The sequence below is a fragment of the Ixodes scapularis genome, unplaced genomic scaffold, assembly GCF_016920785.2.
Source record: "Ixodes scapularis isolate PalLabHiFi unplaced genomic scaffold, ASM1692078v2 PGA_scaffold4__175_contigs__length_147842914, whole genome shotgun sequence".
Lineage (NCBI taxonomy): Eukaryota > Metazoa > Arthropoda > Arachnida > Ixodida > Ixodidae > Ixodes > Ixodes scapularis.
Window position 1 is genome coordinate 138,007,465 of NW_024609879.1, and position 14,894 is coordinate 138,022,358.

At 45.2% G+C, this 14,894-nt stretch overlaps 1 protein-coding gene across 1 annotated transcript in view; it reads right to left on the reverse strand.

The window, feature by feature from the left end:
- The window catches only part of LOC115321139, a 153,704-nt gene that overhangs the window by 115,816 nt on the left and 22,994 nt on the right, over positions 1–14,894 (reverse strand). Inside the window, exon 7 of the mRNA XM_040218599.1 lies at positions 8,276–8,347. Coding sequence (XP_040074533.1) covers positions 8,276–8,347 — 72 coding nt within the window. The remainder of the gene's footprint in view (positions 1–8,275; positions 8,348–14,894) is intronic.

Sequence of the window (14,894 nt, forward strand, 5' to 3'; positions counted from 1 at the left end):
AGTCGCTGGTTAAACAAGCGCTACTCGCACCTGATGAATACGGGTGCATATGTTTGAAAGCAAACGGAACTCCCCAAAACATACTTAAGTGCCGGGATATAACACGAACTGAAAAACATGAACTTTCCACGGCCTAACTTTTTTCAAACATTTACGTCACGACGCATCATTTAATTGACACCGATCTCGAAAGATGCTTGTATTTCGAGTAGTTGGTTCTAAAATAGAAGCCAGTTTCCTAATTCAAAACAAGTCTCGCGTCGTACATTTTGCTTAATCGTTTTATTTTTCGGGGATAGTTTTCTTTTTCTCTTTGTAAGACACGGCATTTGAGAATCTATTGTGGAATTCAATGTTTCTTTAAGTGCATAAATATCGCAACTTTTGCTATCAAATAGTATTTGAAAGGTAAGTACGATATCATAAAATGCAATACAATTTATACATATGAAACATCTCTGCTATGAAAATTAGGTGAGAGCATAAAAATATAAAAAAATCGTCAGTTAATGCGACCCGTTAATGCTTCTCTTAATCAAATGTTTAGGAGCAAGAAAAAAAAACTCCCAAATGTCCATGTATAGGTTTGCTCATCTTGTGTTATAAGAAATGTGCCCCAACCGTGGTGTCGTGAGGAGGGCCCATAATTTTATTTATTCGAAAAAGTGCAAAATGCATAAGTCAGAGATTTGAAAGTGTATACACTTATTTGCGTAAATATGGAAACGACAAGGCCCATGCAGCACATGGTACTTGCCGATATTCGCGTCGGATGGGGAAGTCATGTCAGTACTATTCTGACACTGCCGATACTGTCGCCGTATCGAGACACTCGTGCCGGTACCATTTTGACAGTCCCGATTTCGGCGGAACATCTGTTAGGTCGCGCCAATGCTTAACAAAAGGCGAGGTGGAAGGATGGAAAATGCAGCTAGGCTCCATCAACCTGATGGTACACAAACCGTTTTTCCGCAGATGTCGTTCCTGAACCGGCAATGCCGGCGTGATATTGAGCATTTTCGGGCGATTTGAAAAATATATTTAAGGATAATTGCATTTATTTTCGCCTATAATTCTGAAGATATTTTTAATTTTAGCAATCCGCGATAGGCTTACGGTGGAAATTTTTGCGAGTAAATTACCGTTATTTTTTAAGGTAATTAACTAAAATTAGATATTGATATCTACTTTGAACACTCTCAATTACACCTGAATTTGTTAATCCAGTACAGTTCCAAACAACTGAGGCCTAGCTATTCAACATGACTACGCACCAGTGAAAAAAACAAACAAACGATTTGTGTTTGTCCTTTGTCCCTCTTGTTCCCCTTCTCCAGGGATTATTTTCATCATTACTGTCCAGCTCGCTTGCACCTTTGCATTTAATTGCATTATAATGGTAAAATACAAAGTGGATTAGAAAAACCGTGTGTCACTCGTGTAATGGCTCCCAGTGCTCTAAAGGAAGCATTCGTAATTGTAGTCACGTGATGATTGAAATTAATTGCAGGATCGATAAAAACGCCTAGATCACGGATGACCTCAAAGCGAGTAATATTGGTGGAATCTAACACATAGGGGAATCTCAGAATTTCACGCTTCCTTTGAAAACGACATAACTTTCGTCTTTGACTCATTTAAGAGTAGGTCATTTGAAAAACACCACGCCGAAATAGAATCTGCATCACGCTTTGAGAGGAGGGGAAAAGGAGGAGGAGAGGAGTACGGAGGAGGAGGAAAGGGTACAAAAGAGGGGGAGGGTACGGAGGAGGAAGAAGACACGGAAGAGGAGGAGGGTGCAGAACCAGTTTGCGAGGAGTGTGGCCTCTATTCTTACATATATATATTTATATACTATATGTTTCTCATATTGTTTGGCACGGTATATCGCGAAATCAATATACGTACCTCTAGAGCTGCACTCTAATTTCGCATTACAGGGATTCGTGAACATCTTTCATATTCTTTAATAATTATTCGCTACACACTTTCTTTAAAGCGTCGGACGTTTTATAAATCGAAATATATATTTAAATTTACGCGCTGTGTTAGTTTTGCTTTGCAGGATTTTTAACTTTTTACGTTGAAACAACAAAAAAAAATCTTAATTTCGGATTAAATTACATCAAATCGAATCATATACGAAGTTTTTTTTTTTTTGCAGACGCCACAAGGCGGTGTTTCACTCTTTGACGTCCCAGCGAACTTCATCTCAAGAAAAATTTATTGGTATCGTCTCAGTGGTACACTACAGGGTCTAAGACATCAAGGCATACTACCGTGCAGGCTTACTCAACCTTCGTGACAGCAAGAAACCGTGTCGTCAATCGCTTCAGAAACTCTTGTTCGCCCTGCTACTGGAGCTCGTTATCCAACTGATGGACGACTATGACATACGTTTGGCCGATCAAGGGAAAACGTGTACAGGACCTACGACGCTGTCGTGCTGCACGGTAATTCGACCTCCATAATACAAAACGTCCACTGCGAATACTAAGTCGGCGTAATTGCCCCGCTGCCTCTGGCGCGAAAAGTAGCTCAGAAAAAACACCCTCGCGATAAGCACTAAGAACGTTCGAGACAACAATATCTGTAATGCGAAATTAGAGCGCAGCTCTTGAGGAGGAGGAGGGAGGGTACGGAGGAGAGAGTATTCCCCTCATACTCCTCCGTACCCTCTCCTCCTCACCTCCTTTTCTTCCCCTCCTCCTGCTCCCCTCCTCTCTCATACTCGTCCTCCTCTTTCCACGCTCCCCCTCTCCCCTCGTCCTTCTATCCTCTACTGCCCCTCTTCCCCCTCCCATCCTCATTCTCCCCCTTCTCCTCCTCTTCCCTGCTCCTCCTCCTTCCATCCGCCCCCTCTACCCTCCTCATCCTGTCCTCTACTCCCCCTCTTCCTTCCTCCCATCCTCCACCTCCTCCTCACATCACGCTCCTCTCCTCCTCCTCCTCCTCCCCTCCTCCTCCTTTTCTCTGCTCCTCCTCATTTATTACTCCTAATCCTCTCCCCTCTTCCTCCTGCATAGGTGGTCAATTTTCCCGCTAAATCTAGCAGAGAAACTGAATTCTCTCATAGATGACGTGACACCGTCATGTGACGTCATTTTCCCCGCTAAACTTGGCAAGGAAAATTATATCGAGTTGAGGTCATTGACGTCAATTTCCCTGCTAAATTTAAGGGGGATTGAATTGCTCTTAAGGTCATGTGACATCATTTTACCGCTCGACCTAGCGGAGAAACTGAATGTGTTCGTAGGTTTCGTGACACCAAGTCATGTGACGTCATTTTTAGCGCTAAATTTAGCGGGGAATTGAATTGCTGTTGAGGTCACGTCACGTTAATTTTCCTGTTAAATCTAGCGGAGAAAATGAATTTGTACGTTGAGACGTGACACCAGGTCATTGACCTCATTTTCCCCGCGAAATTTGGCGGGTTAACTTAGCTTTCTGTACACCTAGTATTCTCGTATTTCTAAAAAGAGTAGCTTGGTGCCATTCAGTCAAACCAAGGATGCTACCAGAAGACACATCGGGAGCCTTCAGTTCCTTGCGTAAAGAGTGTGTTGCATGAGAGACCGCTGGCATGCAGGATCAAGTACGTGGGACAAACCTGGAGATGTGTTAACGACCGGTTGTTAGACTATAAGAGCAATGTAAGCCCAAATGCACCAAACTCAGAAATCGCAAAGCAAATTCCGGAATGCAACAATTGTTCTCCATACTGGTCAGAGACGGAAGTTATACAGAAAGAGCAGAATGATATCGAGACAGTCGTGAAAGAAAGAAGAAGGATAAAGTCTACCGTAAACTGCATAAGCCCAGCCTCGGTGCAACTGGGAAGTCACGTCAAAAAGTTCATCAGATTGTGAACAACACCTTCGAGTTTCCTTTATTTTTGAGGAAGAGAATGATGTTGGGAGCGGTGTTAATATTTAATAAGCTCCGCCCGGGTTGGCAAACAAAGCGCACTAGTCGCCGTGTTCCTGGGGTCACCCAGATGTAATTTCCGGAACCCTCTGCCTTCGTCCTTGGTGGTAACAACATTATATTTTGGAATTGACCGCGTGGTCTCTTGCAAGTGTATGTGTATTATTTGTTTTTGAAAATGGTTTAAATATAGGAGATCTTTCCATAAAAGGTGGTTGAAAATGATGATTTTGTGGGTTGGACCGTTTGGTTTTTTGTGAATGTCTATGCACTTTACATTTGAAAATGCTTTCAGCATACGAGATCTCTGCGTAGAAGGTGGTTCACAGTGGCTTTGTAGGTGCATATACAATTTTTGAGAAATAAAACCTTTAGCTGAGGTTGATTCGTTACCTTCTGTGCTTGTTCCTTTTACTAAAAGTTGTTTTGTTCTTTTTCTGCACCACAGTCTCATTTGTTAATCGACATGATTAGGTATACCACAAGCTCGCCTGCGCACTTATAGTCATTTCGCTAGGTAACTTCGTCGTCGATCCCTGAGAAGGGAAGTGGGTATCGGGGCGTCTTCCTAGATAGCGATTTGGATTTCTGGGCATTAAAGGGTTGTTTCTTTGCGGTTGTCCAGATATGTATTTTGTTTCTAGATCTTTCTGGAGGTCGTCATAGTCTTTATCAACTTAATTGGTTGAACAAGCGTGAGGTGGTCTGCTTATAGCACAGGAGTTGAGCTCATATGTGAAACGAGATCATCGATGAACAGCAAAAAGTGTAGGGCCAAGAACATTGACTTGTGAAATTCCCTATAAAACATATTTTGGTTGTGATGGGGTGGCTTTCTGGTATATACATTGTACTCGGCTGAGTACGAGATCTGATAGCCAAACTAGGATTTTGTCTTAAAAACCGATCAGTGTTGGTAAGCTCTTCTTGAAAAGGGAATCATACAAACTTTATATCTCACACACTATTATTACTCAGCGTTCTTTGCTTTGTCTCAAAAGGTGCATTAGGAGAGCTTATATACAAATCCAAAAATGAACGCGAAAAAGAGAACTTGGTATTACGAAATATTCAGTTACCAATCCAATAAATTTCTAAAACCGCTAAGGACAAAAATCAAAAGAAACAGCAAATCTCGCTCTAGACGCATCTTACCACAAATATATTATGTACATTATTTGCGAGGCCATTCCTGTTAGCATTCGTCGTAATATCTCCTAAAAATATCTGAGGTCATTAAATATACATCATTCGAAACTGATTGCAATTAAATAATCCTAGCACATAAATTTACTTTTAATGTTCATTATTACAACCCTGCATTTTATGTACGAGGCGGGTACGAGTGTAAATAGTTCCGAAAAACGAATGTACTATTGTTTAACGGGTACCTCCTCCTAGGCGAGCGTTGTGTCAGCCATCCTTCTGTGGCTTTAACTGGCAAGGAAATCGCATTTCTACAATCGTTTGAGTGTGGTTGATGATGGTGTGTGTCCTACGCGTGCTCGGGTGTCCCCGTACGAGTGTGGCCTTGGCTCGAGCTGATGCCGCGGAATGTTCTTTTTTCTTCCTTCAATACATGGAGTTGTGAGTTTGCGCTTGTCTCTTCCCTCTTCCCTCTTAACTGTGCCTTTCTATTTGTGCGCAGTTTTAACCAAGTTCAATCATTACCAACTTGCCCAACTAACCACTTTGCTATAGGAAGCCTGAGCCGAGCGGGGCCGGGTTGCGTCAGCAGTGACGAAGACCCACCGAAATGTCCTGCGTAATCCTATGTCTGAGAACGTCCACCATGTTGCAGTATTTGACCCATATCACGGTGCAAGATACACTCTTTAGGTGAGGACACGGCGGGGCTGAACGCGCGGCGCAAGGAATAAGATAGTGTTCGTTCAACGGGCATCCGAAAGGCTGCATTATTCCGCGGCCACCGTGCCCGGGGCTGGCAGTGTCGCCGGCGGCCAAACGGCGATATTGTGTGAGAGCGAAAAAAATGATCTCGTTGCCATGACATCCCGGTACACCGTGGTCTTTGTGCCCGAGCGACAACCTCGCTGGAGCTCTGCGCGTGTGGAGCATGAGACGGCACGAGCCGTCTTTGCCGTGCCCACGTGTCGACAAATCATCTGCTGGCGCCGCTTGAAACCATAGTGAGAGAAAGAAAGAGAGAGAGCGAAAAGCGAACTTTATCTGCACTGCGCGAGGAGCGCGCTGTCCTCCCCTGAATAGTATTATCTTACACCGTGACCCATATGCAGCGACGCAACCGTGTATGGGCGTCGTCTTTCAGCTGATGTAGGTGAAATAACGGACGTTTCCGCTCCTGTGTGGACGAGTAGGCGTTGACGGGAAACGCGATCCGTTATTCGCAACTTTCAGTGATGGTGGTACCGCGGTGTGAGAATTGAGCTCCCTAGCTCCTGGGTGAAAGGCTTCAGAATGAAGGGGTTAGCCTGCACCTTCCCGAAGTGAAAAAATAGAGTGAGGCTCTAAGACTGCTCGTATACAGCGAAACTAGAATTACTTACGCGTCGCAGACCGAACCCTCGTACTGTTGTTCTATGACGATCATCCAGATGACGGCCATTTCGATAGGCACCAGTGCGCCCCCTATAGGTCGTGAAAGATGCGAATAAACAAGAAACGGCTTGCTTTTGATCCGACGTCACAGACCACCTATAGTGACGGACCGCATCTTTTTTCTGCCGGTCGCATGCTGTTGGCACTTGCGTGCGTTGTTGCGGAATGCCTGGTAGCACCAACAGGAAACGCTCGTTGTCACGGTGAGCTGCGTCCTCGAGATAAGCTGCGATGGCGACATGGGTTTTGACGTTAAGATGAAAATATTTTTTGGTGTACGCCACGAGCTGCTACCCGTTGTGTTGACTGCCTAGATGGCAGTTTTCAGGGCATCTATGTCGGTTCCTAGGGCTCGCATAGTGGGACACTGATGGGAGTTATTAGTGACGCTTGACAGGCTTGGCGTAGAATGCGCAATGACGCGGTCCACCACCTTAGGAAGGCGATCTATGGGCAGGTTCGTTGCTGGGGCAAGTGCCATGCCAATCACTTGGGGCAAGCGCCGGAGGAACAGTTCGCATGAATCATTGAGAGGGTCCACGGTCGCCCAGCTTCTTGGTGTTCATGGTGGTTTGGCACCCCAGATGCTTCTGACTGTTTTTCTGGCGAGCATTTTCAACTTTTTTGTAGTCGTAGAAGTCGTCAGGAGAAGGCGTAACCAGGACTTCGTCCAGTTTATTAGCCATTTCTGAGGGAAGGACGGAAACAACGAGATAGCAGTAGGAGACATGGGTTGTGATTCGCCGTACGTGAAATTGGGCTTCCAGTTGGAAGAACCCGGCCCCAGGACTTTTTGCCAAGGAGGACGGAAAGTAGAGCTGGATGGCGGACAAGGTACCGTCGTCGTTGGAAGATGTTGCCTGAGTTACTTTCGCTCACGATGATCGGACGCCCGGGTCACCAATTCTTCACTGGGGTGTTCGATGTACAAGAGAATGAAATTGCGTCCGTCCAAAGCTTAGGTAAAAACGATATTTTACCTTAAATAGAAATAATCAAAGCAAAAAGGATAGTTTACGAACAACCGCACCTTTCAGTTAGTAAAAACGTACGTTTATTTCAGGGCACGAAACATCCGCACGTTGACCAGGATCGAGATAACACGGGCAAGGGTAGAAGGGAAGGAGTTAAAATCGGGAGGGCAGATAATTCTTTTATCTGTCCTGCCGAATATGATCCCTTCCATTCGACCGTACCCCGTTTTGGAAATGTATCCTGGCCAACGCGCGAAAATTTTGTGCCCGGAAATAAACATTCGGTCGTTGCCGAATGAGTGAGTATGACTGTGTTCGTGCACGTGCTTCATGTTTAAAAGTTTTTCTATTTAAAGTATTCATATTGACAACACGCTCTCTTTTACCAGACAATCTTCGCGCCGGCTCGTGCGAGTCGGCGCGTACGCTGGTTTCTGCATTGGAGTGCTGGCACGCTCCCATTGTTCATCAGTGGCTCTGCATACTATACACTTTTCTGATAATTGTAAAAGAGACAACCACTACATCAGGTGTCGCAATTTTCGGTAATTTTAATGCATAGAATGAGCTAATTATTCCTGACACGTACAGTTTGATCGAGAAAGCTGTTCTTATACACCTTTCCATCGCTTATCACCCGGGCGAAAAATGGCGAGTCACTGGGCTGTGGACACAGGCACAGCGTAAGATATTTCGCAAAGGGAGCTATTGCGCGTGCTCAGAAGGCGTTCCACAGCCCAGAAAAAAAAAATGGCAGCTCGCAGACGGCGTTTATTGGAAAGGTCTATACTCACCGACATAATTTTTACAGAACATAATTTGACTTTCAATTTCGGATTGGACATAGAAGAATATCGATTGTTGACCTAAACCAAAAAGGTGACGATTAATTTAACTTTGCATTATAATATACAGAATTACATTTCACAGGTAAAGTAAATAGAATTTACACGTATAGATACATTTATTCGAAGCACTGAGAATTATGACCAGTTTCTTCCCCCAGTCTATATAATCTCCTAATGCGTTTACCTCAAACGTCTACAGGCTTTATTGTGGTGGATTAGGTTGTCTAAAAATAACAGTTTTAATACTTTTTAGATCGATGAAAGCGCGTGCAAAAGGTCACTTAGGAAACGGAATCCTTAAGGCAAATGCTACTTCACAAGCGTAGGAGGTACGCAACGTTTATGCCAGCAACCAAACTTTTTTTTTTTCAAATTAAATAATGTAAATCAAGATATAAGGTCACTTTCACGGCCAGATTGTATCGTGCCTTAAAAGATTCCTTCAAGCGAAACAATCAAAGCTCAATTTTAGACCTGCCTGTTCAATACCCAATTATTGAGCCGGATCGAGTTCGTTTGCTTGTTATATTCAATTTGGTTTTACTTATATCGATACATTCGAATATCGTTTCACCCCTTAAAATGTTTTTTTGTGGCCACCGTGGTTAATTGTTATTTTAACCATTTGGCTACTTTAGCTCTCTATGGTCCTTAACATGTATCTTGTCGGTTCTTAAACAACAAAAATGTATATGCACGGCGCTCCTGAATGTCAAAAGTGGAGGATGGTGTAATTTATTTAATCCAAATGCAGCCTGGAATATATGATATGTCTCCTATTAGGGTGTTTAACGAAACTAGATGGCTGGGGTAACATGGTCGCATATTAAAGCCAACATAACCCCTAAACCAGTGACAATTAATTTGTGCACGCGCTGTAAGAAAGAGATGTGTCATTACAAAAATAGTTTTGGAACGAATGAAGCGCTCATGAAACCGGATACGGAAGGAACAATATACAATATGGAGAAACAAAAAACTCCACAAAAGAAAAAAAGACTTGTTCCTGAGAGCTAAAGGGAAACAAGTAGTGCCCTTTTAACGCATTGCAGCATAATAGGACAGAAAGAAATGAGGTTTGCAACGGAGGGACACTGTGCAATATACGCGCCTTGCACACTTTAATGAATTCATGGACTGCGTGAGTGTTTTTTGGTTACTTAGATCAGATGCGATGGCACCTTGACATGGTGCATTGATTGTTAAGAATAACCTTTATTCCATTATTCCACAAAAGTTTATAAAGCGTGAACTGTAAAGCAGAATGATTGCAGTACAAGTAAAGGCAAAGAAGTAAGCACACCTTAAAGGGACACTGACCGGGTATTTATGCTCGCCGAGGTTTCTAGTTGTCCGAGTCATATGAAAGCCCAACTACCCAGAACAGAATTTGCGGCTCGAAATTCGTTTTCTTTCGGCCTGAAAACCGACGATCAAGAACAGGCCGATTTGAGCCGCGCTCAATCTCTTATTCGTGGTCATGGGCCGTTTTCCAAGGTTTGGACACAACCACAAAATTTAGTCAAACTCGTTGGTCATTCAAGGGACATAGTGAATAGTGAAAATAGAAAAAAAATATAAAACCCATTTTTTTGTGGATTCTAAAAAGCTCCAATCAGTTTGATATAAAAAAAAAGCTGCACAGAATACCGGGAGCATTCTGTGCGTCCACTAAGTAATTCTGAACATGGCGTCGTTTCGCGTATCGTGGGACTCGCGGGGACGGGGATGGCAGCAGACGATGGGCGTGAGACCTCTACTTCAGAAATGTCGTTCGCGGTACTGGCGAATTCTGTCTGCCTTTAAAAGAGAAATTTAAGACGGATTGAAAAAATTAGTATTTATCCTGTACGACACGCCCTACCTCCAAGCCGATTTGCACGAAGACGTCGCCGAGCCGTCACCCCCTTCTCGTGGCTGAAGACATCGCTCGCGCAAATGTCAAGCACGAAGTGCGTACTGCGAGTTGAATATGCGTGCGAACTATTTCTTTAGTAGGTGCGAATGTGGCCAATGCATGGTGCTGCCCGGCTTCGACTCGGGAGTCCTTTTGCTAGGGGAAAATTGGGAGAAGACGGTTCAACCTACAGTAGCTTAGCGGATTCCATCGCCGGACGCGATAGCAAACGGACGTGCGATGGAGAGCTCTTCAGCGACTACGATAACGACGCTTTCTAGCCGTGGTGATGCTGGCTACGGCGGTTTGCCGAATGACTACGTGGTTATTTTGCCCTCGATTCCCTCCGGCGAAGCTATGAACCACAACAGGGGACGTTGGTACTGAGTAGAAGATTTTTTTTCAGCCTGTTAACCAGGTGGGTGTCCGGGAACAAGTGGAGGGCCTGGGCGTCTTTGAAATGGAACACGTCTGGCTCTTAACGTTGCATACTATTGCAACCAAGAAGAAGCTCCTGGCGACAGGGCACCTGCAAGTTAAAGACCGCTTGTGTCTGGCCATCGACCCCAATAAGCAGGAATTAAAAGTCAAAGTTCACTGGGTGGCGTTTGACGTGCCCGCGGAAACTATCCGTCGAACCTTCCAATCCTATGGAGAAGTTAAGGGAGTCAACCGCGAAAAGTGGAAGGTCGAGGGCCTGTCGGACGTGGACACCACGACAGTCGTCGTGCGCCTGGTGCTTCGGGATGTCATGACGCAGGAATCCCTCGCTCACCAGATCGGATTCCGACGAGGCACAGAACTTGTGGTCGAAGCCGGGCGCGCGCCGGTGTGCCTTCGCTGTCATCGCTCGGGACGCATACGGCGTGAGTGTAGGGCGCCTAGGTGCGAAGAATATCGAGCCTCCGGGCACGACGCAAGGGACTGCGTGCGGTCGTACGCCCGAGGCGTCGCCAGCCATACCGCTGACGACACGGGCATGAGCCACGACATGGACGAGGCCGAGGCGGAGGAGTCAGTGTCACCCACGACGATAGCTCTGTGACCAACAGAGGTTCAGATGACGGAGGCGGAGGCCAGCACGGAGCCGTGTGTCGCGCAAAATCAGGCGTTCACCACTCCTACGGCACTGGGAAATGCACTCATGGGCGAACCTGCGAACAAAGTGAAGGTGACGGCGCAGGAGGCACCGGCCGCGAGCGACATGACAAAGGCCTCCGAGGGTGAAGACGCGGGTGAAATGGACTTCGAGGCCAAGGTTGCCAAGCGACCGTTAAACGAAGCGACAGTGACGACCGACACGGCTGGCCCTTGTTCTGAGTCGGGGCTACAAGAGGCCGCGAGCAAGAGGGGATGCTGAAGAGGTGGCCGCGGCGGGTCGTCGGCTGTACCCCGTGGCGGCTCGTCGGCTCTATCCCGAGACGACGAGCAGTGACTATCTGGTGCTGCCGCCGCTCCCTTTCAGTCACATAGGTGAGCGCTATGCTCAAGGTTTGTAACTTGCTCAATGGTAGTGTCTCTTGAAGGTTTATTACGTGTCGCTACGCTGAACGTGCGGGGACTCGCAGCTAGCCGTGGGCAACAGCAGCTCTACCGACTATTTACCAAGCATGAGTTAAATATCGTGGCCATTAAAGAGACCAATGTAGAGAGTGAGGGTCAAACCGACAGTATATTTCCGTCGTTTCTGTCGCGCTATGAAGTCTGCGTGAGTCACGCTGTTGGTTTGTCGGCAGGTTGCTGCTTGTTCCTTTAGAAAGCAGTTGCTGCTGTCGTCCACACAGTTAAGACATGTTTTTTGAAAATATTTATGGGTTTTGTCAGTGGCGATCGACTTATTATATTTCTAGGACACTAATTGTGTTTGGAAAAGGGACTGCCGCTCCAATAGAGGGCGCTACAGAGACGGCAGTGTTATGGCTTTAAATAGCCTTATTGGGCACTGTCAGTTGGACGATATTGCGTGCTGCGTGACTCGTGCAAAGGGCCTTATGTACACCCACTCGCAAGGCACCAGTCACGCCAGGTTGGACTGAATATACATTTCCTCGGATCCGGTTCCCCTGTGTGGTCGTAACTCGGTCGATTACGTTTCCTTTAGCGATCACTCCATCGTTAATTCTCAGTGAGGTGCCAAGGAAAACGGGCACCTTTTTCGTGAGAGCAGTGGAAACCTAACGCGAAGCTGATTCGAGATGAGTTTTTTCAGAACCTAGTTAAGGAGAAACGGCAGGAAGCAGAGCTGAAGGGAGGGTGCGACATCGAGAAGTGGGAGACCTTCAAGCTGGACGTAAAAATCAACGCGTTTGAGAAGGCGTGTTCCTTGAAGTTACAAGAAAAAAATAAACGAAGATATGTTGCCTGATATCCTGAAGAAGCTATTACGGAAAGAATGCCGAACTCCAGGCCTTTTTATAAATAACATTATTAACCTAAAAGCCCAGCTCGGGATCATAGATGGGGAAAGATATAGGGTGAACCGCGCTACGAGAGCGTTTCGAAAGATTCTTGGTTGGAGAAGTGCTCACAAAAAGGATGGTTGCCGCGGTGAAAGAAATACCCGCGCGGCATTGAAATAGTGGAAATCGAACACCATGGCGTTCTGTCTGTCGAGAAAACTTTTATAGAAAAGGCTTTCGTCCCACGGTACACGGAACATTCCAGTCATCATGCCTCAAAAAAAAAAGAAAACAGTGTTTCAAAGCGAGTTCTTGACTTTACTGATGACAATATAATGTAATTTAAAAGGTTTTCTAGAAGAGGCCAATAGGCTTGTGGAGATAACAATTGCAATAGAAGATTTGAAACATGGTAAATTGCCAGGCCCAGATGGGTTAACCCTACTTTTCTATAAGACATTTAAGCATGAGGTTGCAGTTATTTGTTAGACGCTTTTACTGAATCGTATGACCAAAAATTCTTACCGCCATCGTTTCTGCGTACGTATAAGGTATTGATTTTTTAGTGTGACGATCCGGTCAAACTTTGTAGTGTAAATTTTTATCGTCCTATAACGCTTAGTAGCATAGACTACAAAACACTAATGAAAGTCCTCGTTAGACGATTGCAATTCGTGATCACGAATGTTGTGGGGCCGCAGCAGATGTGCTGCATACAGGGTGGAAGTATCTTAACTAACATTCATGTCGCTCGTAGTATTTTGGAGTGCTGCGACTCAAAGATGAAGAAGGTTGCGATGTTACAGTTAGACTTAGAAAAAGCCTTCGACCGCGTGTCTTTAGTGTTTTGGAATATAGGGGTAGGGTCTGTAATTTTGGGAGTAGAGCGGATGGCGTACCAAAACTGTACAACGATCTTCATTGTCAAGAGTGTAAGCGAAGGCATCCCTGTCAAATCTTTGGTAAGGCAGGGATTGCCCGCTATCACCACTATTGTTTGCTTTGTGTATAGAACCCTTCTGTTTGCGCATTATTCATGAACAAACGCTCGCGGTTTTACTCTGAACACGTGTGAAGTGCAAATACTGGCTTACGCGGATGATATTGGGATATTCTGCGCGGATACAGAGTCGTAAAAAGTATTCGAAATCACAAAGACCGTCTGCCTGCAAACTGGCTGTTCAGTGAATTGGTCAAAATGTTTGGGTTTCTGGCATGGCGAGTGGCCATCCAAGCCGAGAGTGAACGAAAATATCGAATGGGAAACCGTACCGACCCGTTATCTAGGCGTCCCACTAGAGTGTTACCGTGATAATGCCCTTTGGTGACGAGAAGAAATTGATGAGTTACATGATAAAGCAACGCAGAGTGGTTGCCGTCATATCTCAATGTTCACACGCGCCACGATGTGTAACTTATTTTTTGTTGCAAAGGTATGGCATCTACGTCAAGTATTGCACTGTTCTCGTACTTCCATTCAAAGGTTCCATCGTGTTTTCGCGGTTTTCGTTTGGGCCTCCTTTTGGGAACGTACCAACCGAGCGAACCTCTTTCGACGTGTCAGATCCGACTGCCTCTCCTTGGCTCATCTTTTTATTCGACAAGTTGTTAACCGCTTTATCTTTCTGCGTGATCAAACCAGTCCCTTTTTGCGTACAATTTTTCTGGTTCATTTGTGTAACGTCTTACCTGATTTTATCGTTTCGTCCTGTGACGGAGGGTCTGGGCCGCTAAGTGCCTATTTAAGAGAAGTAGTTGGTGCTTACAGATTTTTTGTTGCTCGCTTTTTGTTAGAATATTTGTGCAATGTGTCACGAAAACGTCTAACCAAGGATTAAATAGAAACGACTTTTTCACCTCCCATTTATCAAATGCTGTACATTACTCTCCCTGGGTACGATGTGCTCTGTGGGGTAAAAAAATGCTGGTACCCGCTAATACGAAAGCGTTTTTCTTTAAATTACATGCTGGGACTCTGTCGTTTAAAACATGGTTATATGAGAAAGGTGTGGACGTTCCCTGGTTTGTGAATTGTTTTTGTTTAAGGAACCCGAAACTATCTAGCATGTGTTCTTAAACTGCTGGGATGCAGTGTTTTACTTGAACATTCTTCAGCGAACGTTGAAAAAAGATCTTCCTTGGAATGGGCATGAGATACGGTTTCTGCCAGTTGATGTAACAGTGTCTGTGCCATATGATTGTATTATGGTCGCAGGACTCAACAGTATCTGGAGGAACCGCATGGAAGTGCGGCATGCAGATGTTGGCG